The sequence below is a fragment of the Aspergillus brunneoviolaceus genome (genome assembly GCF_003184695.1).
Source record: "Aspergillus brunneoviolaceus CBS 621.78 unplaced genomic scaffold BO95scaffold_76, whole genome shotgun sequence".
NCBI classification, from domain to species: domain Eukaryota; kingdom Fungi; phylum Ascomycota; class Eurotiomycetes; order Eurotiales; family Aspergillaceae; genus Aspergillus; species Aspergillus brunneoviolaceus.
The window spans coordinates 47,843-68,102 of NW_020290806.1; the positions used below are offsets into that span (position 1 = coordinate 47,843).

Consider the following 20,260-nt stretch of genomic DNA (forward strand, 5'->3'; position numbering starts at 1 on the left):
AAAGACAGCCAGTCAGCCAAACAGGTTTCCGATTGACATGCCTGACCCAGGAGGTTCGTTCTAGTTCAGCAAAGCCGACAACTTCAGCTCCTTGACAGCAGGCACCTCCTTACCCTTGCCCACATTGGCAGTGGCCGTCACGCTGTCCCAGAAGACGCTCTGCCCGCCGCCGCCCATCCCCAAGTGTTCCTCGCCGGTACCAAACCCGCCGACATCCGCGTTCTCGAGCTCCCCCTCATTTGCCACCACCCCCTTGGACCCGTCATTCGCCGCCACCAAAGCGCCAAACACCTCCTCGCGGCTTTCCGTGCACAGCTTCAGCACCTCCTGCATGGCCTTCTCGATGGCCGCGGCGCGCTCGCGCATGGCGCGGCGCAGCAGCGCATCGACGAGCGCCTCGACCTCGCCGACGGTCGCGTTGGCGCGCTCCAGGAGCCGCCGCACGCTGTTGACGAGGTACTCCTCCTCGTAGACGGTGCCCTTCTTGCCACGGGCGCGCTTGCGCTCCTCCTTGCGCCGGGTCTTGGACGTGTGGCGCGACGAGGTCGTCTTGCCGGTCTTGCCCGTGTTGCCCGTGTAGCGGGTGAACATGGAGCGGCCGGCCAGCGTGGATGCGTCCGTCGGCGCCAGGGAGACGTTGTCGGGGATGTCGACATTCCCATCCCCGCCGGCGCCGCCCAGGGTGGGGTCGCCGCCGAAGTAGGCCAGCGGGTCCGTGGCGCGGCGGACGCGCAGTTCGCGGATCCGGGGCACCTGCGCGTTGAGCTGGGAGCGGAAGTCGGCCAGCAGGTCGGTCATGGCGCCCATGGCGTCCGAGAGTCCGCCGTCGACGATCTCCGGGATCAGCGCCTGCTGGCCGTGCAAGGCCAGAAGGCGCGTCGCCTCGGAGAATTTGGACGCGCGGCAGAGGAGGCGCGCCGCCGTGGGGATGTCGCGGAGGTGGTCGGCGTGGATCTGCGCCGCGGCTACGTAGTCCTTCGTCTCTTCGGTGAGGGTGGCGGCCAGGGTGCTGGCGTGCGTGGCGAGTTCCTCGGCGGGGAGGGGGACCATCGTGGCGCAGTAGATGGACTCGCGCCAGAGGTGTGCCAGGTGGTAGCATTTGTATGCGTCGGTATAGAGGGAGAGGGATTCGTAGGCTGGTGAGGGGGGTTCGGTTAATTCAGGGAAAGCGTCCGAGATTGTGCGGGGTTTGATTCACGTACCAATTCCTGCTTCCTTGTACTTGGATTGATCGAACAGGTAGTCAGCGTAGAGGTGACTCATGTCACGTAGTTGCTCGGCTTGGTATCTGTACAGATCGATGGCATCCTTATAGAGCGTGTGCTTGATGGCGTAGGCACGGAGCTCATCATGAGCGTTCAGGGCATGGAGGTGTTTCAGGGCTTTAGAAGTGCGTCCTAGGTAATTATCGATCTCGAATTGGCGTCGGAGTTCCGGCATCTGTTGCAGCTTTCTCAGGAATGGAAGATACTCGCGGGGGTCCTGCGTGCTGTTAGCTCATATCGTCGTGAAGGGAATCCGAGGCACCGACTCTCTGAGCTTGTTGGGCAACAAGTAGCGTGAGTTCGAGGTCATAGAGACCCAGTGCATTGTCGTACAGACGGTTGGCATCTGTCAAGAAGCACATATGCTCTACTGCGTCGTCGGCTTGTTCGGAGCTTTCCTCTGCTATGTAGTCAGTATTTGCTCCCAAACGTGAGAAGAACAGTGTCATACCTCTCAACCGTGCAACCAGCTGAAGACCGGCCTCAAGGTCAGGCGGGGACTTGCAGACATGAGCAGTGATCAAATTGTGCAGGTTGGTATCCAATCGCTTCTCAAGAGTAGTCAGGAAAGCATCGCAGATCCGGTTAACCTTACTGCTCTTGCTCGAGGGAGCGGATAGAGCAGCGAGGGCATGATTTTCGGTCTTCTTCTTTAGCGTGTCTTTGTACAGTGTCTGCGACACATCCTCCTCACTAGACGCAATTGTCAATCGTATGCTTCGCTAGGTGAAGTAGGATTTCCATACCTCAGACGAGAGATAAACTCGTCGATAAAGTCGATTCGCTTGACCTGATCAACGAAAAGTTGGATGCTCTCCATGAACTGCTCGGGGGCATAGTCATGAATGATATTCATGTCCACCATCTGACTACGACAGGTCAGGAACGCTGCCCGATAATTCTTGCGATCAATGAATGACCGGATACCGGCGAGTACGAGGGCCCGAGGGTATATGGTTTCGATGTTGCCGCGGGGCATTTGTATAATGACAGCGAATGTCGAAGGCATGACCGTGACCAACCGTCCTCCGCGCTCGATGCTTCTGCAGCGTTCATCCGTTTCCGGGGTATCAGGAGGTACATCCATTTCTGAAACATGGGCGTTAGTTATTGTATGGTGGGAATGGAAGTGGACTTCCAAACCTTCTGCTCTCGTCAGGTGGACGAATTTGATCAGGTGTAGGGAGGTTGTGAAGACGATATGGGCTTGTGTGAGAAGGAAGGAAGTGCAGTTCTTGGCAAGAAGTGTTTTGTTGGCATACAGAGCCCCGGACTTGGTCATAGAGATGAGAAGAGTCTTGTAGAATATTAGTGATCAGTGATACATGGGATCTAAATGGTGGGTATACCTCATCTTCAGAGATCTGCACAGCTTGCGCCCAGTACGTCTCGGCAGATGGACTTTGGCTCCATGGCAAAACTTCGAACTGGTTTGGGGAAGGCATTGAGATGTAGGAGTAGGTGATCGGGTGGTTTGGTCCTAGATTGTGAGAGAACCAGAGCGATTCATGCCCGAGAGATGCGAACATTGACATGATTTGTTCCGAGTCGGCTGCTTGGTAGGCAACCTTAGTCTCCCGAGTCTCGAGCGTAGTCCGCTCTATGCAGGTGTTGTTAGGCCCACTGCTCTTGAGCACGTAGACTTCAGTCTCATTAATGAAAACGATCTGGCGGGGTCGACTATTCGGTGCATCCGAAAGTGGATAGCTGGACTCAAGTATTGGGACAGGGACTGGTCTAGTTTTGAGGGCCCAGATAAAGACGGAGAACCGATCGTTCTCAAGAATAGCAATGCGCGTTCCTGACTTGCTGAATGCCACGTCAATGATGTTTGAATCAAGTGTCAATTCATTATGGGCCATAGGGGGCGGAACACCGGCCAGCCTCAAGGGAGTCAGCTTCAACTTTTCTGTCGTACGTCAGCAGCTTGAAGTCATAAATGCAGGGCAAACACATACTCCCGTCTACAACACCCACGGCACCAACATCAGCTGGGCTTGTAGTGGAGCCATGGGCGACGTCAAACACAAATTCCACGTCCAACATTGATTCTACCCGGTGATTAGCATATGACAATCCACGAATTGAGGGCGTACCATACCATGAGCGCCAGCAAAGAACCGCAAGGCCTTTTCTTGATGCCACGTGAAGGTAAAAGGAGTGGCGTAATCGAAGTTACTGACGATAGGGATCTCTTGCTTCAAGTAATAGTGGTAATTGCCCATTGTCCAGAATTGGACACGATCTCTGAGCCGGACAGCGAGAACAGTCGAATCGACGTTCCAGCTCAGAGAGATTTCCGAAGCCCACGTCGAGCGCTCTTCCTCTGTAAGACGAAGAGTGAACTCGCCGTGGCGCAAGCCGTTTCTCTCGAAGAATACAACATCGATTCTATTATCGCGTCTCTGAATGCCGGCAATAAGATTACCATATGGCCTCCAGCTAAGGGCACCTTCTAGGCCATCGACTGGTTCACTGATACTGTCTAAAGCACCCTCACGCGAGTAGACTCGAATCGCGCGGCGCACGCCAGCCTCAACACTGTTCACAGCGACATAAGCACCGTCTCCGCGCCAAGTGATGGTCGTTCTTCCGTCATCATTGGCGCTCAGCTTGCCCTCGTCCACTTTCTCTGGGACGGTAGGATCACGGAGGGCCTTGGCCCGTTTGCCTTGGAATTGAGTCTCGCGCTTGCCCCAGCCCACGGAGACATGCTGGGAAGCGTTGAGGTCTTCTTGTGTGAAGGTGATCTCGGCCACATTATCAAACTCTCTAGTCATGTACAGGAAAGTGTTGGCTCGAGTAGTCAAGGCCAGAAGCTCCTCGTCAGGCGACCAAGCGGCGGCTGTGATACCAACATCAACCGAGCCCACAATCTCAATCTTGTCCTCGCCGGGGAGAGGCTCTTCGCGTACGATGACAATATCACCACCTTCCAGAACCAGGCAGGCAGTTAGGTTGTCTGCGAAGTAGTGGAGGGACAGTACGCGATCGCATTCCAGCTCGGGAAGCGGGCATGGCGCATCCCAGGATGCGATGCACTCGAATACATCGGCTCCGACAGGCTCTGAGAAATGGGCGTCATGACGCTTTCTCCGCAGCTCGATAACTGCGTTATTTGCTGTAGGACCAAAGGTACAAATGACTGCGTCCGAAGCAGTGTCCCAAGCTGTCGCTGTCAGGGGGAGCTCGTTCTGCAGTTGCACCTCAGTGAGGCGCACGATTTTAAGGTTGCGCATCTTCGAAATAGCAAATCTTCTACCCCGCCGCCATTAATCGACGGCCGCTGGAAGGTATTGATAATCCTTTTATTTTTTATTTTTTTGGCGAGAAAAAGAAAGATAGAAAGGAACAACCGACTGGAAGTGAAAAGGTCTCAGACGGCCGTCATAGAATCTAGATCTAGACTAGACTCGAGAAAGAATGGTGTTCTGTTTCTGGTTCTTGCGTTTGGGCGGCGGAGCGGTCGCGGGCACACCAATGATTCTGAGTCGACAATTTAATTTTCCTTTCCTAGACGGATTTCGACCAATGACTTCATCCATATTCTAATAAGGTATCAGACAATCCGCGGCACTGCACCAACAACCTCCATGATGCTTCTTACAACACTGGAGACCTATAATCTAAGCATTTCTCTACATAAACTTAGGATGTACTTAATGCCAGAGATATTATTCTGAATTAAAACCGTGCTCAATTCCTCAACTTTATACAAATTTCCGAAAACATCCGATCTAGGATACACACTCGACCGCTGATCCCCCGAATCCCACCAATTTCCGTTGCGCGTGAATATTGAACAGCACAATAGGGCGCTTAGCGGGTCTTGTAGGTCTGCCAGACTGGAGTGAGAGTTAGACGATTGCTGAAGGGACGTGCTTGTGGAGCAATGGGTGACATACCAGCAATACCGAAGGGAGCACCGAAGCCGGTGACTAGTGAATGGAGTTAGTGACATTGACCCATGAAAGCCGTTCTCATCCGGCGCGAGGGGACTAACTCATAAAAGCCCAGTATCTCCAGAAGAAGTACTTGGTGAGGGGGTTGAAGGGAAGGTTGGAACGGGGACCCTCAGCGTAGTGGTAGGGGCTGCCGAGCTGGGCACGGGTGGTGGAAAAGCCACGACGGGCGACGAAAGAGGTGGCCATTCTGGCGCGGAGAGCGGAGGCGGCGTACATCTTAAGCAGAGTTAGAGTCAGTTGTTCGATGACCACGGACTTGCAGGCAGTTACGCACTTTGAGAGAGATGGTAGAGCACGAGTGTCAGGGCAATCTTACTGGAATCAATCAACGGGCGGAGGAAGAGCCAGCTGGAGGAGTGGAACGATACTCCGTCGCGGCTGCCCTCCGGAAGTGCAGTCACGTGTTTGTCTATCTAATCGGGTAAGTTTCACCGGCGGAGAGCTGCTGCTGCCCGCCCGCGGCTTTCATTGTGTTAACCAAAAATTTTGGGGCCGATCGCCTTTAACCCAACTCTTCTTCGTCTTGGAAGAGAGAGAAGCGTCGCAAGTGTCCAGGTCAGTCTCCGGTCTTGCTTTCGTTGATCGGCCACCATGGATGAGCTTTTCGACGTCTTTGACGACCAGCCTCAGGCTGTCAAGCCGGCTGAAGGAGCACCCAAGAGATCAAAGAAAGACAAGAGCAAGAAACGGCAGGTCAATGGCGATGTCAAAGCAACCGCCGCCGCAACCGCCGCTACGGAGGATATCGACATTCCCGACGCCCCCGACGCCCAGGTCCCTCCCCCCGTGGACGAGAAGGGACCCGAATCAGAAGAAGAGAAGGAAGCCAGCCCTGTTGCCGACTCAAATGAACAACCCGATGCGAAACGTCCGCGCCTCGCGACAAAGGAGGCTGAGCCTGTCTTGGTCGATTCATTCGAGACGGAGCAGGAGCGCGAAGTCGCAGGAGCCACCGGACTGCAAGCTTCGGCCGATTCTGCTTCTTTGAAGTTATCCCACCAAGTTCGACACCAGGTCGCCATTCCGCCGAATTATCCCTACGTGCCTATTTCCCAACACAAGCCGCCGGAGAACCCTGCCCGCGTATGGCCATTTACCCTCGATCCTTTCCAGCAAGTAGCTGTCGCATCCATTCAGAGAGAGGAGAGTGTGCTTGTCTCCGCCCATACTAGTGCCGGAAAGACCGTGGTCGCCGAGTACGCTATCGCGCAGAGCTTGAAGAACAACCAGAGAGTCATCTATACCAGTCCGATTAAGGCGCTGAGCAACCAGAAGTTCCGTGAATTCCAACAAGAGTTTGGAGATTGTGGTTTGATGACTGGAGATGTTACTATCAACCCTACGGCTACATGCTTGGTCATGACCACCGAGGTAGGCGCTCTTTGGCTGGAAAGGCATTCCGATGCAGTTCGCGCTAACGCAGCACATTTTCCAGATTCTACGTTCGATGCTCTACCGTGGCTCCGAGATCATGCGTGAAGTGGCTTGGGTCATCTTCGACGAGGTTCACTACATGCGCGATGCCAGTAAGTCCCACGGACCTGACGTTTGCCTTTTTCTTGCATATAACTGACAACTCCGCAGCCCGAGGTGTCGTCTGGGAGGAAACTATCATTCTCCTGCCCGACAAGGTTCGGTATGTCTTCTTGTCGGCGACAATTCCCAATGCCATGCAGTTTGCGGAGTGGATCGTGAAGATGCACAACCAGCCCTGTCACGTTGTGTACACCGACTTCCGACCAACCCCGTTGCAACACTATTTCTACCCCGTCGGCTCTGAAGGATTGCATTTGATCGTTGATGAAAAGGGTGTCTTCCGCGAAGATAACTTCCAGAAAGCGATGAGCAGCATTGCCGATAAGAAGGGCGATGACCCTTCGGATGCCATGGCTAAGAGGAAAGGAAGGGGCAAAGACAAGCGCTTGAACAAGGGCGGCCAGAATGACGAGAAGAGCGATATGTACAAGATCGTTAAGATGATAATGCTTCGGAACCTCAACCCTGTTATCGTCTTCAGTTTCAGCAAGCGCGAGTGCGAGAACGGTGCTCTTCAGATGAAGAATCTGTCATTCAACGACCCTTCGGAAAAGGAGATGGTCCAAACAGTTTTCGACAATGCTCTTAAGATGCTCTCGGAAGAAGATCGGAATTTGCCCCAGATTCAAAATCTCCTACCGCTTCTGCGCCGTGGTATCGGTGTCCACCACTCTGGGCTGCTTCCTATTCTCAAAGAAACCATTGAAATTCTGTTCCAGGAAGGTCTTATCAAGGCTCTGTTTGCTACTGAGACCTTCTCCATTGGCCTGAACATGCCGGCAAAGACTGTTGTGTTCACCAGTGTGAGGAAATTTGACGGCTTCAGTCAACGTTGGGTTACTCCCTCGGAATTCATCCAGATGTCTGGTCGCGCTGGCCGAAGAGGTTTGGATGACCGTGGTATTGTGATTATGATGGTTGGAGAAGAGATGGATCCTGCGGTTGCAAAGGAGATCGTACGCGGCGAGCAGGATCGGCTGAACTCGGCTTTCCACCTGGGCTACAACATGATTCTCAACCTCATGCGTGTGGAGGGTATTTCGCCTGAGTTCATGCTCGAGAGATGTTTCTACCAGTTCCAGAACACGGCTGGTGTTGCCGAGCTTGAGAAACGTATGGTCAATCTATCCCGAACTGTTTACTATCGTGCTAACTGATATCACAGAGCTTGCGGAATATGAACAGAAGCGCGCGAGCATGAAGATTGAAGACGAAGGCACCATCCGTGAATATTATGACTTGCGGAAACAGCTTCAGAAGTTCACCGATGAAATCAGGACCGTCTTCACCTACCCCGACTACTGCCTGCCGTTCATCCAACCTGGTCGCTTGCTTCAAGTGAAGCATAAGGATCACGACTTCGGCTGGGGTGTCGTTGTCAACAGCAAACAGCGCAAGGCACCGAAGGGCTCGAGTGAAGAGTACACTCCTCACCAGCAACACGTTGTCGACGTTTTGCTCCAACTCCCCGATGGCAACTCTGTGGGTACCAAGTCCTTTGAAGACATGCCATCTGGGGTGCGGCCGCCTAAGGAGGGCGAGAAGACATCTATGGAGGTCGTCCCAATTGTGCTTAGCTGCATTCAGGCCATCGGTAAACCGCGCGTCTTTCTCCAAAAAGACTTAAAATCCAAAGACGCGCGAAATTCGATGAAGAAAACCCTTGCTGAAATACACAAGCGTTTCCCCGACGGCATCGCTACTATGGACCCGCTTGAAGACATGCAAATCAAAGATGATAATTTCAAGAAGACTCTTCGTGTGAGTAGACTCGTCCTTGAAACCATGTCTGTATATCACTAATCAATCAACAGAAAGTCGAAGTCCTAGAGTCTCGCCTGTTCACCAACCCATTACACAACTCTCCCCGTCTAGCGGAACTGTACGATCAATATTCGGAGAAAGTGGAGCTTGGAAACAAGATTAAGGAGACGAAGAAGAAGATCTCCGACGCCATGTCTATCATGCAGCTCGATGAACTGAAATGCCGCAAGCGGGTCCTTCGTCGGTTCGGTTTCATTAATGAAGCCGAGGTCGTACAACTGAAGGCTAGAGTTGCGTGCGAAATCAGCACGGGTGACGAACTGATGCTCAGTGAACTTCTTTTCAACGGTTTCTTCAACAAGCTTACGCCGGAGCAAGTCGCTGCCGTTTTGAGTGTCTTCGTGTTTGAGGAGAAGACCAAGGAGACCCCTGCTCTAACACGGGATGAGTTGGCCAAGCCCCTCAAAGAGATCCAAGCGCAGGCTCGAATCGTCGCCAAGGTCTCGCAGGAATCCAAACTGGCCGTCAACGAGGAAGAATACGTCAATAGTTTTCACTGGGAACTGATGGAGGTCATGTATGAGTGGGCGAACGGAAAGTCCTTCTCTGATATCTGGTGGGTTCCTTTCTCTTGCTCGTGAATCGTTCTCCTGCAATGCTAACCTACCGTCTGTGCAGTCAAATGACCGATGTCTACGAGGGCAGCTTGATCCGAGTTTTCCGCCGACTCGAGGAGTGTATGCGCCAGATGGCTCAGGCAGCCAAGGTCATGGGCAGCGAAGAACTTGAGAGCACTTTCGAAACCGCCCTGACCAAGGTGCGCAGGGATATCGTCGCCGCCCAGTCCCTGTACCTATAAAGCACCATACTATCGTTGTTTCACTTCGCCCCCTCGATTGTGTCTTCTCTCGCTTCGACTTTGGTGGTTGGGCTGTTTCTTTTATTACCTTGGTGGTCGCATATCCGGCGTCAGGCTTCACAAAAAGGTTTATGTATGGCTTTTTCTTGCCGTTCTTCCGTTTCTCACATTGTTTTATGTCTACATATCCCTTCTCTGTAAATGAGGGTGTCAATCTTGTGCGACACTCGATTCTAGATGGGCGCAGTCCTCTTTACAATCCCAGCTGGCCGTTTCCCAGTTGATCTACGATCGACTTCGTCTTTTTTTCTTCTCGTCCTTCTATCAATCGAAACTGTAGCCACGATCAAAATGGGTAGATCGGATTGGGCTCTTTTTGAAATGTGTGGGGTACTTGAGGGGAGCCGACGAAGTTCGCCAACTAATCATGGATTGAATGGCAACAAAAAAAAAACCTCTTTGGCAGTCGTCTAGACAAAGGATACAGATGAATCAGTAGTGTCTATCAACAGTCCTTGCCCCACCGAGGGTGTTTACAACTTCTTTGAGTGAGCAACAGCCGCTGCCAACCAAAACCGAATCCCCCAGCAATAGCAGCAAAACCCGCAACAAAAGAATGAGGACCGTACGTGGGATCTGGATCGGAAGCTACATTCCTTTTTCTTTGACCTTGGTTCTAAGTAGTGATCTGAGACGGCAGGCATCCTTTGAGAGAGCCACTTGGAATCTTGTCCTTGCTGGCGTACCATTTCCCGTATCTTCCATCGCGGTGTATATTGCACAATATGTTTCAGATGCAGTCGAGATTCGAAGATTGAAAAAGAAATCCTAGGGACTTTCCGCGTATCGAATCGAACGCGGGGACGGGGTATTGTCCAAGCGTTGAGATGAGTGATATTTTGCGTACTGTACGTGTTGGCTAAGAGGTCGCATGACTGTTTCATACTCTCGCTCTCTCTCTCTCTCTGACTTGGAACTACTGGTGTAGGAATTGGTCTATTTGCGGGATGATCTTGAGAGAAAAGGTCGGTATGGGGGCAGACAGGGCTGCTTGACGGAGCTGATGCGTACATGCACTGTAAGTTACTGTAGATATCGATCTATGGGCGGGAATATCAACCTTCTTTTTATTGTTACGGTGTCTGACCGATGACAATGTCTAGCGTTGTGCCATGAATTCTTTAGCGTCCCTTGACTCCTCCGGTATCGGGTGGGCTAATCCTGAAATTTCAGTCTTACTGTTCGCAGAAAAATAAAGATGGGAGGGGAGGAAGGCAACCCCGCAAGGATGGTGGTAGATGTTGATGGTGAAGTTTTGGCGCAAGGTCGTTCTCTGCGTTGTGCTCTATCTACTGGTAACTGATCTAAACTCATCCACGTCGACAGTGCATTGCCTGTGTGAGGCTGACTTAAGTCCATTACTGGGGCATGTATCTATCCGAGTTTCAGGATCACGACTGGAGATAACTACAACATTGACGGAGAGTTTAGTTGATCTATTGGCGCTGCCGGTGGCCTTGGTATTGCTGGTTTTGGAGGGGGGGTTTGTTGGCGTGAGTGGCCATGAATCTATCTACTTCGCCTAAAATGAATGGTTCGCTTGCGAGAGACGCCAATGTGTTCATGACGGCTGAGGACCCTTCGAGTACAGTACCTGACTGGCTTGGTATCCCTAGAGCATGGTGGCAATGCTGTCATGGTCATATTTGGCTCAGATGCGGTTTGGTCTGAGTCAACCAGCGTGGTTAATTTCCGAGATGATCTAGATATGTGAGACTGCTTTCAGACTATTGCAATCGTGCAGAGAGCAGCTCTGTATGGTTCATGTAGGATTCAAGTGCTTCTGAGAGGAAGGAAGGGGTCCCAAAGAACGAAAAGAGAACTGAATCATGTCGGACAGGTTTTTTTTTTTTCTCTTCTCTCTATTGTTTAGAGTTGACGCTTGGTTGAGTTGTGGTCATGCGGGCGACGAGAACTCTGCGGATGGATTGAGAGATTGCTGCTCTACTGCAAGACCCCGGAAAATAAAACAATGCAAGATTTCCTTGCCACGGGGCTGCGATGCGGATTCTTGCAGACGATGATGAGTTACGGAGTACTGAGTAGTTGTTGTGTTAAAGGGAAGAAGGGAGGGAGAGGGTGGTGATACTCAGTAGTGATACTCAGTAGAATAGAATCTCTGATTAAAGAAAGTGCATTGAAGGCTTGCGTTGCCTCCCGCAACCCGTCCCGAGGCTCCACCGCCTCTCGCTCTTCTTTCTTTGCTGTGTGTCTCTCTCTCTCTTTCCCCACCAAGAAGGCAAACAGTCATTCAGGTTAACTGAAACCTTTCTTAGTCTTTCTTCTCCTCCACTTCATTCCCATTCCTGCAACTCCACCACCAACTACCACCTTCACCACCACCACCACCATCACTACTACCACCATCTTTTCCTTTCCCTTGCTTCTTCTTGCATTTCTTTTCTCTTTCTCCTACTTTTCCAAAACACTCCCCTCTCTTTCTCTCTCTCTCTCTCTCTCTCTCTCCGAGACATCTCCTCGTGCTCCTAGCTGACGACCTATCCGTCCCTCGTCCTCGTTTTCCCTCCGTTGGCTACGCTACGACCCTTCCTCTCCTTTTTCTCTCTTGCCCAACCTTAAGCGGTCGGTGGCCATCATCATGAACAGTTTGGTGGCTACACCACCTGTGCCTCCTCACCACTTCTACGAACCTTCTCGTCTCTCTCCTTCCCGTCCAAGTAAGATGAAATTCCTTATCAATCCTTTGAAATTGTTTTCCCGTGTACTGATTGTCCCCGTCCCTTTAGTGTCTACCCCAACCCACACGCCCAACCGCAAACGGAAAGCTGATGATGATGGCAACGATCACGATGGCCGAATGTCCGCATCTCCCACCAACTCGCCCGCTTTCACTCCTCGAACCCTTCCATCCAACCGACACCATATCAAGCGTGCTCGTCCAAATGTCAGCGGGCGGCCTCTCTCCCTGCCCCGCTTGCTAGAGACCTTGGATACCAATGCTCTCCGGGGCGTTCTCCGCTCCATGTGTGAGCGTCATCCGGCCCTGATGGATGAGGTCATTCATACCGCCCCGCGACCCAGCGTAGCATCCGCACTCCAGGTGCTTCGGAATTATCAGTCCAACCTTCAGTCATCATTCCCGTTGGGCGGCAGCTCTGAATCAGATTACGCCTACAACCGAGTCCGGCAGCCTTTGGGGAGTTTGTTGGACGCCCTCAGTGACTTTACACCACATTTCCTCCCGCCAAACGAAACACAACCCTCCGTATCCTTGAGCTATTTAGATGGGGCAACCGACATAATTCACGCTTTGCCCCGGTGGCACACACCTCAAAACAATCTAGAGCGGGACTCTGCGTACGACGAGATTTGCAAGGCCTGGATCTTGGTGATTCGGGAGGCTGCCAAACGTGGCGGTGGTATTCAGTTACAGTACGGTGGTTGGGATCAGAAACTGGCAAAACACAACCAAAACTCCGGCGGTAAACTGCAGGCAGCCGTCAACGAGCTCGGTTCCAGCTTAGGGTGGATGCACAGACCGGATGCCCAAGGCTATGGAAGCCCTGGAGGTAATGACCTTGGATCCATTCGCGAGCAACTCTTGTCGGGCACATACGGGCTCGGCACCCCAGTCAAGGTTGGGCCATGGTAATGCCGCCAACAATTGACTGCCAGCTTCATATTCTCCCATCTTCTTCCTCCGACCTACTCCAAGAACAACATCCTTCACGACGCTTCTTTTACCGCCCTCCCCATTCAGAGCTAGTGTCCGAAACCTCGACCGTGCAATGTCCACGTATGATACGATCACGATACTTTATCGCATGAAACTAGACTTGAGGGTCAGCTTGGCGTTTTGCAGTGTGCAAGCAAACATTTTTTTCTGTCTTTTGCTTTAAATGTGTCATACTTTGGGAAGCCGCCGCCTTCATCGCCTACTCTCGATCTAGATTGCCAGATTTCAGGCCCCGGGTTCAATCTTTTTTCTTTGTGTTCAACATGTTCCATGCATCCAGATCCTCCTTGCATTGATACAGTCCGGCATGGTTTTTCATCTTTCTTTCGAACATTGACTTCTTCATTCCTTTTTTGCATCCATGCGACTTCATTGCATTCATCTTATCATATCACGACGAAGCTTCAAACATTTTCGTTGACTGATCAACATACCTCGTTGTCGTCCCACAATCCTGTATACCCTTTTATTCCATCATGTTCCCTCAACTAATATCATCCTACCGGTGTCTGGCTTGTTCATTGGGGTTTTGCAAGGAGGCTTTCTCTACATTTTCTGCCGACCTCCGCGGGCCAAGTTCTACGTGTCAATCTAAACTAAGAAGCAACAAAGAGCATTCGTTTTAGCAGTGGTGGAGGCTTGTACAGTTCACTCGGAGCGAATTGGGAGAATTTCAATGCAAATGCAGGGGTTGGGCTCCATACATCTGTCCTAATCGGTTAGTCGACGTCCCTTTCGAGCAAAACCACAAATATTAAGCTGCATGCAGTGCCAAGGTAGCAGACACCAATTCAGAAGCTCAATTGAAGCTCGATGGTTTTAGTAGTTGAGATATATGGTATTTCTGTCTTAGCTGGGTGATCAGAGAAAACTTATCCAGGGTCGAAAACAAAAACCCTTCCATCGAACACGCATCTGTAGCTTCCTGTAGTATGTAGGTCAATGGTCCCTCCGCTAGTGACTCGTAGGTGAGTGAGCCTCGCTCCTCCTCAATGTTATGGCATCTGCGGGGACACACTATACAGCTCACGCCAGCGTCATCTACGATCCAATAACAAAGCAATGAAATCCTCGTGGACAAAGACATCTGCCTGTGCATTTATGTGTCCCGTGGCTGCGCCGTACAGAGCAGGAAGGAGAGGCCCGGGGCCGGGGGGGGGGGGGGGGGGGGGGGAAATACTATGTCGATCCCGCAGGGTACAGTAGACGGGTACATACACAAACAGGGCGCACACAGCATACGGGCCAGTTCTTTTTGCATTAAATAGGGAGGGAGGGAGGGAGGGTCCCTCGGGCCCAGTCCAGACAAAAGGGAGGGAGAGGAAATCGAACTCAAGACAGCGCACGTTTCACAACCCGGAACAGCCAGCCTGCATCTCCCCAGCCGCCTTGGTCTCCGGGCTTCTCGCAGACGGAAAGGACTTCCGATTCGGCGATGGAGATTGTGTCGGTGTCGTCTGCTCCAATTGATGGTGTTGCTGCTACTGCTACATGGGTCGATGAGGGGTCATTTTCAACGTTATCGGCTGAAGGGTGAGGGGGATGGTCTGCGATGGTGATGGTTCGGGATTCGACTACAGTGCCGTCATTGCCGGTGCCACCACCACCACCACCAAAAGAAAGCGGCCAGTCCTCGACGCCGAATAGGGTCCATTCGACCATGCGGTCGATCCAGCTGCCGAGTCCGAAGCCTCGCTCCCGCGTGAGGCGTTGCAGTTCTTGCTCGTCGATCTCGACTGACTCGTCGCCCGAGTCGAGGTACGGGTAGTCGGAGGTGAAGGAGGAGAGGTCGTCGTCGATCTCCTCTTCCTCGTCGAATTTGGCGTTCTCGTCGCGTTGGATGGAGGCCATCTCGGCGCGGATGCGCTCGTCGACGAAGTCGGGGATGAGGGGGCGGTTTTGTTGTTGTTGTTGCTGTTTTTCCTCGATCTTCTGCGTGCTGGTGCTGGTCAGACGGTCGGCCGTTCTGCTTTCGCGGCGGGAGGAGGCTGCGGTCGATGTTGCAGTAGTGGCCATGCCTAGACTGGTCATGGCAAGGTCGGCTCTACTGGCCACCCGGCTGCTGGGGCGGGACCGTGAAGCCCGTCTGGATCGGGAGTTGGCCGCGGCTGGTGTGGAACGTCCGGACCGGCCATGTCGAGGACTACCTCCGTGGGACCAGCTATGATGGTGGTGGTGGTGGTTGTGGTTGTGGTTGAGGAAGTCCAGGCTGAGTTGATGGTCGTCAGAGACGAGGCTCGTCGAGCTCTGTCGTTTCACGAGCCAGCTCTGGCCTTTTTCTTCGCGGGTCGAGGAAGCGAGTGCGATGCCTGCGCGGAGCATCCATTCCGTGTCTTGATGGTGGTTTGCAGGGTGACGGGTACGGGTGCTACGGTTAGTGTGGTGGGTTTGGTGAGGTTGATGCTGCTGCTGCTGATTATGATGATGATGGAGGGGGCTGCTCGCACTCCGGGCTTGTAGGTTGGGGTCGCTGGCGTGGTGGATGCGGCTGGAGCTCTTGCTCCGGGGATGGTGTCGCGTGCGGGACCCGCTGCGGGAGTGGGAGTGCGAAAGCACCCCCGGAGTGCCGGGCACGGAGAAGCTAGCCAAATAAGACCTTGCGGTGGGCGGGTCCGGGCTGTCGTGGTGGTTGTGGTGGGGATGGTTGAAGTAGTCTGGAACCTCTGCCTCCTCCTCCCCCTCCTCGTCGGCGAGAAATCGAGGATTCAATGGAGCGAGAGAGACATGGTGCAGAGAAGGATATGATCGTCGCGATCGAAAGGCGCTCTGGACTGGTGGCTGCGCGGGGACCTGGGTTTGCTACAATAGGTGATGGTGTTAGATGAGCATGGTGTAGGAAGGAGAAGGGGACGGAGTAGATTGCATCTCGAAGTATATAGATAGAGTGCTTACCTCCATCTGGCAGGATCCGATCGATTGGATCGGTGATAACTTGAGAGACTGGGATGAGAAAGTGACTCAAATGACAAATGTGGAGAGAGCGAGAGAGAGAGCGAGAAACGAAGGAATCGGAAGTTGGAAGGGAGCAAATGGAGTCCTTAAGAGGAAATTGTCGGCTCTCTGAGACTGGGATTAGCCTTGGCCCGCGCATGTGAAAATGCGGGCAGAACAAGACAGCCTGGAGGACAATGGCACCACCAACGATAAGTTAATCATCATGCATCTATCACTCCACCCTTCAATCAGTCGTTCCTACTTCAGATGGACCGAGGTCAGCACTCGGGATTTAAAGGCAGTCCTTACGAGGTGGTGGTTGGATCGGAATGGTAAAACCGCGTTGGCTGGGAATTGGTGCTCGTGTGGTGAGGCGAAAGTCAATCCACTAACTAATTAACCTACACAACAGTTCCAAGTTGTAACCCTTTCTATTTTTATGCAGGCAAGCTGCTAATCTACGGATTAGATCGCAACAGCTGGGACTACTCTATGTACTGTAGGACATAACTTATAGGTTTTACAGAGGAGGTGATTCATAGGCAATACGACTTCAATTACTTCATGTGCTTGCTTCACCATCAGCTCCTGACCAAGTCACTTGGACTGTTGTGTGCTATGGTCAACCTCATACCTCGTACAAATAACAAGTTACCTGTACTTGCAGTGGAACGCCACACCGCCCTGGCGAGGGAAGATCCGCTCTCCGTCGGCTTGCTTGTCCATCTTCCAACAACATCCTTCATCTTTCATCATTCATCATTGATTTTCTTGGAGCCGAGTTGACCCTACGTCTTTCCTTGGAGCTCAAGCTTCCGTATACCTGTTTCCCCTTCAATTTCCTCATTCGCTGGTGTCCTTAACTCCCTTCAGCCTCCTTGAAACCTGTAGCCATTATCTATCTCCTACCTTGTCTGCCCAGGCGCCTATCTGGACCCCCCCCGTCTCTTATCGTGGCACTGAGCTAGTCTTCCTTCATCAACCACCTCCACCACCACCAGCTCCGTCATGACGGACGAGGCAGCCAGGCCTCTGTTGGACGGTAATTCTAGGCCGGGCTCACTTCATCCAGTTCCTTCACCCAAGGATGGAAAGACACCTTCTCTCACTTATCAGGAGCCTCGACCGTATGAATTGTCCGATGAATCCGCTCCGCTTCTAGTCCGTCGGGATGACGATGAGTTTCTGGGGTACGGCGGGACCGACCCCAGACAACGACGTGCTTCCGATCTCTCGCGCCGCTCCCTCTCCTCGGACCCCTCCCTGAAGAAACGACGGGGCAAAATTCGATGGCCCATTTTCTGCGCCGTGATCTCAATCCTTGCGGTCGCTGCAATACTGGTCTTTGCTTTTATTGCCCCAGCAGCTGTAAAGGAGTACGTGAAAGATGCAACGGTCTTCAACCCCACCAATGTGTCAATTGAATCGACGACCGCTACGGGAGTCCGTGCTCGTGTACAAGGGAACCTGATCATTGATGCACAGCGCATCAAAAAGAGACCAGTACGGGATCTAGGTCGTTTCGTCACCTGGATTGGAAGAGAGGTCGAGACCGGAGAGGCCGAGGTGGAAGTAAATCTACCCGAGTACGGCAATGTCCTCGTCGGTACCGCCTCTCTGCCCCCACTCAACATCAATATCCAGAACGGCCATGTCAATCATGTCGATTTCATTGCAGATCTGGTGGCAGGCGATGTGGAAGGCGTTCGCTCACTAGCCCTGGACTGGCTAGACGGCAGACTCGGCCACGTTCGTGTAGATGGCAGAGCAACAATGCATCTCCAAACCGGCTTGTTGGATTTGGGCACACAGACGATCACTGACACGATCGTCTTGCAAGGTATGTATTGCGGCGTGAATTTCTCTTATGCTCCACAGCAGGCTGACCCAATCGACAGAGGGCGACTTTCCCCCGGTGCCCACGGTCAACGTGACCGGTCTTAACGTTCATGATGCGGACACCCCTGGAGATGAAGGAGCAATGGTCGTGGACGCGTCCGTTGCTGCTATGATCCAATCCCCTTTCTCCCTTAGCATCCCTCCACTTGGTTTCACAGTCCTGGTGCCCAACTGCTCTCCAGGGGACCCATACATCACAGTGGCCGGTGCCATGACCGAGGGATTCCCGGTCACTCCCGGCAAAACAACACTGATTAATGTCAGCGCCCTGATTCGAGGTCTTTCGGACGACTTGACGAAAAGTTGCCCAGGAGAAAAGAGCTCGCCGCTTGACTTCCTTGTCAAAAGTTACGTTCATGGCCGTGGAACAACTGTCTACGTCCGTGGAGCCGATGCGCCCTCCTTGGATACTCCAGACTGGATTGTGGACATACTAAAAAGTGTGACGGTACCGTTCCAGTTTACTGGCCATACCTTGGATAACCTTGTCCGCAATTTCACCATGTCGGATGTGCACTTCAGCTTGCCTGACCCTCTGGCAGAGCCGGACTCGCCTGAATCCCGTCCAACAGTCTCTGCTCTGGTGAAGGTCTTGATAGGGCTACCGAAGGAGGTTGGACTCGAATTCGATGTGCCCCGGGTCCGGGCCAATGCTGATGTGCTCTATCTCAACCGCAAGGTTGGAGTCTTGGATCTCAACAAGTGGCAGCCGGCCAACTCAACCTTGCTTGAAGATGTCGACGGTACCCCGGCAGTGCTGGTTGACTTTGCCATCAAAAACGCCCCGCTGAGGGTTACTGACGATAATGTTCTCACGGACCTTCTCCAAGATCTCATCTTTTCTGGTAAAATTATCAAGCTGAACGTGACAGCCAATGTAGACGCGGAAGTATCCACGGGACTCGGCATCCTGACGGTCCGCGAGATACCAGCTGAAGGAGAGGTTATCGTCAAGCGTTAGTCGCTTAGCTGCTCTGCACCATGAGGCTACTATCCAAACTGACTATTACTTAGCCCCGTACGGTGGCTCACTCGATGAATTCAAGCCACAGATTGAGTCGCTCAAATTAAGCGACACGACTGCGTCTTCACTACTCGTGGAAACGAAAGTCAATGTTACGAATCCTACGCCGTATGCTGCTGCAATACCCCTGATAGATTTCGTAATGCTCTTCAATGGCTCAACAGTGGCCCACTTGACGGCAAAAAACGCCAAAATAACCCCCGGATCAAACAGCGGTCTTCACGTGGACCTCTTATGGAGTCCCCTCGGCTTTGATGGCCCATCTGGTGCCAGCGCTGGACGGGACCTGTTGTCCCAATACATCTCAGGTAAGCTGAACCGACAACACTGCAGCCGTTTCGGTACCTGATTTGTACTGCTGTAGGCTCCAATACTACGGTTACCATACGGACACACGAGAAGAGTATTCCCGCACTACCAGGGCTAGGACGGGCGCTTTCAAGATTGAGTCTGGACGTGCAGATTCCTCGTATCCCTGTCCCTCGGGCACCGGGACACGAGCCTGATGCGGGCAACGGGTCCATGGGATTTATACAGGGAGCTACGGTAATTTCTACTTTCATGGAGCTTGTCCTTTTGTTATGACGATGATGACATTGGATGCCATGTAGCCCTTGATGTACGATGTCATCATCGCGCGGGCACATCTCGGCTTGGTGAAACTGACTAATGCGATCTGAGTGCTCTTAGATGCACTTGTGGTCATCGACGGCCGAGTTCACACTGTCTTCGCCGTTCCCCAACACAACAATCGAGATCACTTCGATCGATGCTCAGGCGTTCTACCAAGCAGAGAGCGAGGAGGCAGAAGTCGGCTCTATCGACTACCGGATTCCGTTTCCGGTCCCTCCAGGTCTATCTGTGACTCCGCGATTGCCAGTAGATTTGAAGCTGGGCGGAATTGGCTACGATGCGTTGAGACGAGCCCTTGGCGGCTCTCTCCAGCTAGACGCCATCGCGAAGGTTGGCGTGCAGATCCAGCATTATAGGGACCGGGTGGTGTATCATGGCAAGGGCATCAAAGCAAAGGTGAAGCTGTGATACGAATTTCCTTGGTTCATCGGGCCAAGTCGGAGTTTGGGATTCGGGAGTTTCTTTTCGGCATAGAAATTTTGGGTTGGCATCGATACTGGGATGCTATTCAGGTCGCAAAAAGAACAAGTCAATGGCGCCTTGCCACTAGTTTACACTCATATCACAAGAATAGCAACGTTCCAATAGCTTACCGTAGGCCATGCCTAAGAAAGTGGCGCCATG

General features: G+C 52.6%; 7 protein-coding genes across 7 annotated transcripts; 3 read left to right on the forward strand and 4 right to left on the reverse strand.

Moving 5' to 3' along the window:
• Positions 1 to 60: 60 nt before the first annotated feature.
• BO95DRAFT_476403 (Elongator subunit IKI3) lies at positions 61 to 4,692 on the reverse strand (the record flags this gene model as incomplete). The annotated part of the gene is made up of 9 exons (XM_025589929.1): positions 3,367 to 4,692; positions 3,224 to 3,316; positions 2,615 to 3,174; positions 2,409 to 2,562; positions 2,012 to 2,354; positions 1,717 to 1,958; positions 1,532 to 1,665; positions 1,203 to 1,482; positions 61 to 1,136 (listed from the first exon to the last, which is right to left on the reverse strand). The coding sequence occupies exons 1-9, from the start codon at positions 4,502 to 4,504 to the stop codon at positions 61 to 63; spliced, it is 4,020 nt and encodes a 1,339-aa protein (XP_025438129.1). The 5' UTR covers positions 4,505 to 4,692.
• A 230-nt stretch (positions 4,693 to 4,922) lies between these two features.
• BO95DRAFT_260778 (cytochrome c oxidase VIIc family protein) lies at positions 4,923 to 5,593 on the reverse strand. The gene is made up of 3 exons (XM_025581504.1): positions 5,269 to 5,593; positions 5,171 to 5,203; positions 4,923 to 5,110 (listed from the first exon to the last, which is right to left on the reverse strand). Exons 1-3 carry the CDS (start codon positions 5,444 to 5,446, stop codon positions 5,085 to 5,087), a joined length of 237 nt encoding a protein of 78 aa, XP_025438130.1. The 5' UTR covers positions 5,447 to 5,593; the 3' UTR covers positions 4,923 to 5,084.
• Positions 5,594 to 5,738: 145 nt separating this feature from the next.
• On the forward strand, positions 5,739 to 9,656 carry BO95DRAFT_517786 (ATP-dependent RNA helicase MTR4). The gene is made up of 6 exons (XM_025591924.1): positions 5,739 to 6,601; positions 6,666 to 6,756; positions 6,815 to 7,879; positions 7,932 to 8,527; positions 8,581 to 9,146; positions 9,209 to 9,656. The coding sequence occupies exons 1-6, from the start codon at positions 5,822 to 5,824 to the stop codon at positions 9,387 to 9,389; spliced, it is 3,279 nt and encodes a 1,092-aa protein (XP_025438131.1). The 5' UTR covers positions 5,739 to 5,821; the 3' UTR covers positions 9,390 to 9,656.
• A 2,037-nt stretch (positions 9,657 to 11,693) lies between these two features.
• On the forward strand, positions 11,694 to 13,158 carry BO95DRAFT_260833 (nuclear envelope protein Cut8). The gene is made up of 2 exons (XM_025581505.1): positions 11,694 to 12,127; positions 12,197 to 13,158. The coding sequence occupies exons 1-2, from the start codon at positions 12,049 to 12,051 to the stop codon at positions 13,060 to 13,062; spliced, it is 945 nt and encodes a 314-aa protein (XP_025438132.1). The 5' UTR covers positions 11,694 to 12,048; the 3' UTR covers positions 13,063 to 13,158.
• Positions 13,159 to 13,725: 567 nt separating this feature from the next.
• Positions 13,726 to 14,305, reverse strand: BO95DRAFT_260837 (uncharacterized protein). Its single transcript, XM_025581506.1, has one exon. The coding sequence runs from the start codon at positions 14,243 to 14,245 to the stop codon at positions 13,946 to 13,948; it is 300 nt and encodes a 99-aa protein (XP_025438133.1). The 5' UTR covers positions 14,246 to 14,305; the 3' UTR covers positions 13,726 to 13,945.
• A 124-nt stretch (positions 14,306 to 14,429) lies between these two features.
• BO95DRAFT_446760 (DUF3984 domain-containing protein) lies at positions 14,430 to 16,362 on the reverse strand. The gene is made up of 2 exons (XM_025587461.1): positions 16,039 to 16,362; positions 14,430 to 15,945 (listed from the first exon to the last, which is right to left on the reverse strand). Exons 1-2 carry the CDS (start codon positions 16,042 to 16,044, stop codon positions 14,479 to 14,481), a joined length of 1,473 nt encoding a protein of 490 aa, XP_025438134.1. The 5' UTR covers positions 16,045 to 16,362; the 3' UTR covers positions 14,430 to 14,478.
• A 253-nt stretch (positions 16,363 to 16,615) lies between these two features.
• BO95DRAFT_397884 (uncharacterized protein) lies at positions 16,616 to 20,218 on the forward strand. Its single transcript, XM_025583792.1, has 5 exons — positions 16,616 to 17,920; positions 17,979 to 18,935; positions 18,994 to 19,311; positions 19,368 to 19,549; positions 19,694 to 20,218. The coding sequence occupies exons 1-5, from the start codon at positions 17,089 to 17,091 to the stop codon at positions 20,042 to 20,044; spliced, it is 2,640 nt and encodes an 879-aa protein (XP_025438135.1). The 5' UTR covers positions 16,616 to 17,088; the 3' UTR covers positions 20,045 to 20,218.
• Positions 20,219 to 20,260: the final 42 nt, after the last annotated feature.

What these genes read in the sequence shown, in the direction of transcription:
- BO95DRAFT_260837 (XM_025581506.1), bottom strand. Translation starts at nt 14,245, where the DNA reads ATGCACAGGCAGATGTCTTTGTCCACGAGGATTTCATTGCTTTGTTAT.
- BO95DRAFT_260778 (XM_025581504.1), bottom strand. Translation starts at nt 5,446, where the DNA reads ATGTACGCCGCCTCCGCTCTCCGCGCCAGAATGGCCACCTCTTTCGTC. An exon ending in GAGATACTGGGCTTTTATGA is followed by an intron (nt 5,204 to 5,268) that starts GTTAGTCCCCTC and finishes TCCATTCACTAG; the next exon opens with TCACCGGCTTCGGTGCTCCC. An exon ending in TGCTCCCTTCGGTATTGCTG is followed by an intron (nt 5,111 to 5,170) that starts GTATGTCACCCA and finishes CTCTCACTCCAG; the next exon opens with TCTGGCAGACCTACAAGACC.
- BO95DRAFT_397884 (XM_025583792.1), top strand. Translation starts at nt 17,089, where the DNA reads ATGACGGACGAGGCAGCCAGGCCTCTGTTGGACGGTAATTCTAGGCCG. An exon ending in GTTGTCCCAATACATCTCAG is followed by an intron (nt 19,312 to 19,367) that starts GTAAGCTGAACC and finishes GTACTGCTGTAG; the next exon opens with GCTCCAATACTACGGTTACC. An exon ending in GATTTATACAGGGAGCTACG is followed by an intron (nt 19,550 to 19,693) that starts GTAATTTCTACT and finishes GAGTGCTCTTAG; the next exon opens with ATGCACTTGTGGTCATCGAC.
- BO95DRAFT_260833 (XM_025581505.1), top strand. Translation starts at nt 12,049, where the DNA reads ATGAACAGTTTGGTGGCTACACCACCTGTGCCTCCTCACCACTTCTAC. An exon ending in TCTCTCTCCTTCCCGTCCAA is followed by an intron (nt 12,128 to 12,196) that starts GTAAGATGAAAT and finishes CCGTCCCTTTAG; the next exon opens with TGTCTACCCCAACCCACACG.
- BO95DRAFT_517786 (XM_025591924.1), top strand. Translation starts at nt 5,822, where the DNA reads ATGGATGAGCTTTTCGACGTCTTTGACGACCAGCCTCAGGCTGTCAAG. An exon ending in TCACTACATGCGCGATGCCA is followed by an intron (nt 6,757 to 6,814) that starts GTAAGTCCCACG and finishes ACAACTCCGCAG; the next exon opens with CCCGAGGTGTCGTCTGGGAG. An exon ending in AAGTCCTTCTCTGATATCTG is followed by an intron (nt 9,147 to 9,208) that starts GTGGGTTCCTTT and finishes CCGTCTGTGCAG; the next exon opens with TCAAATGACCGATGTCTACG.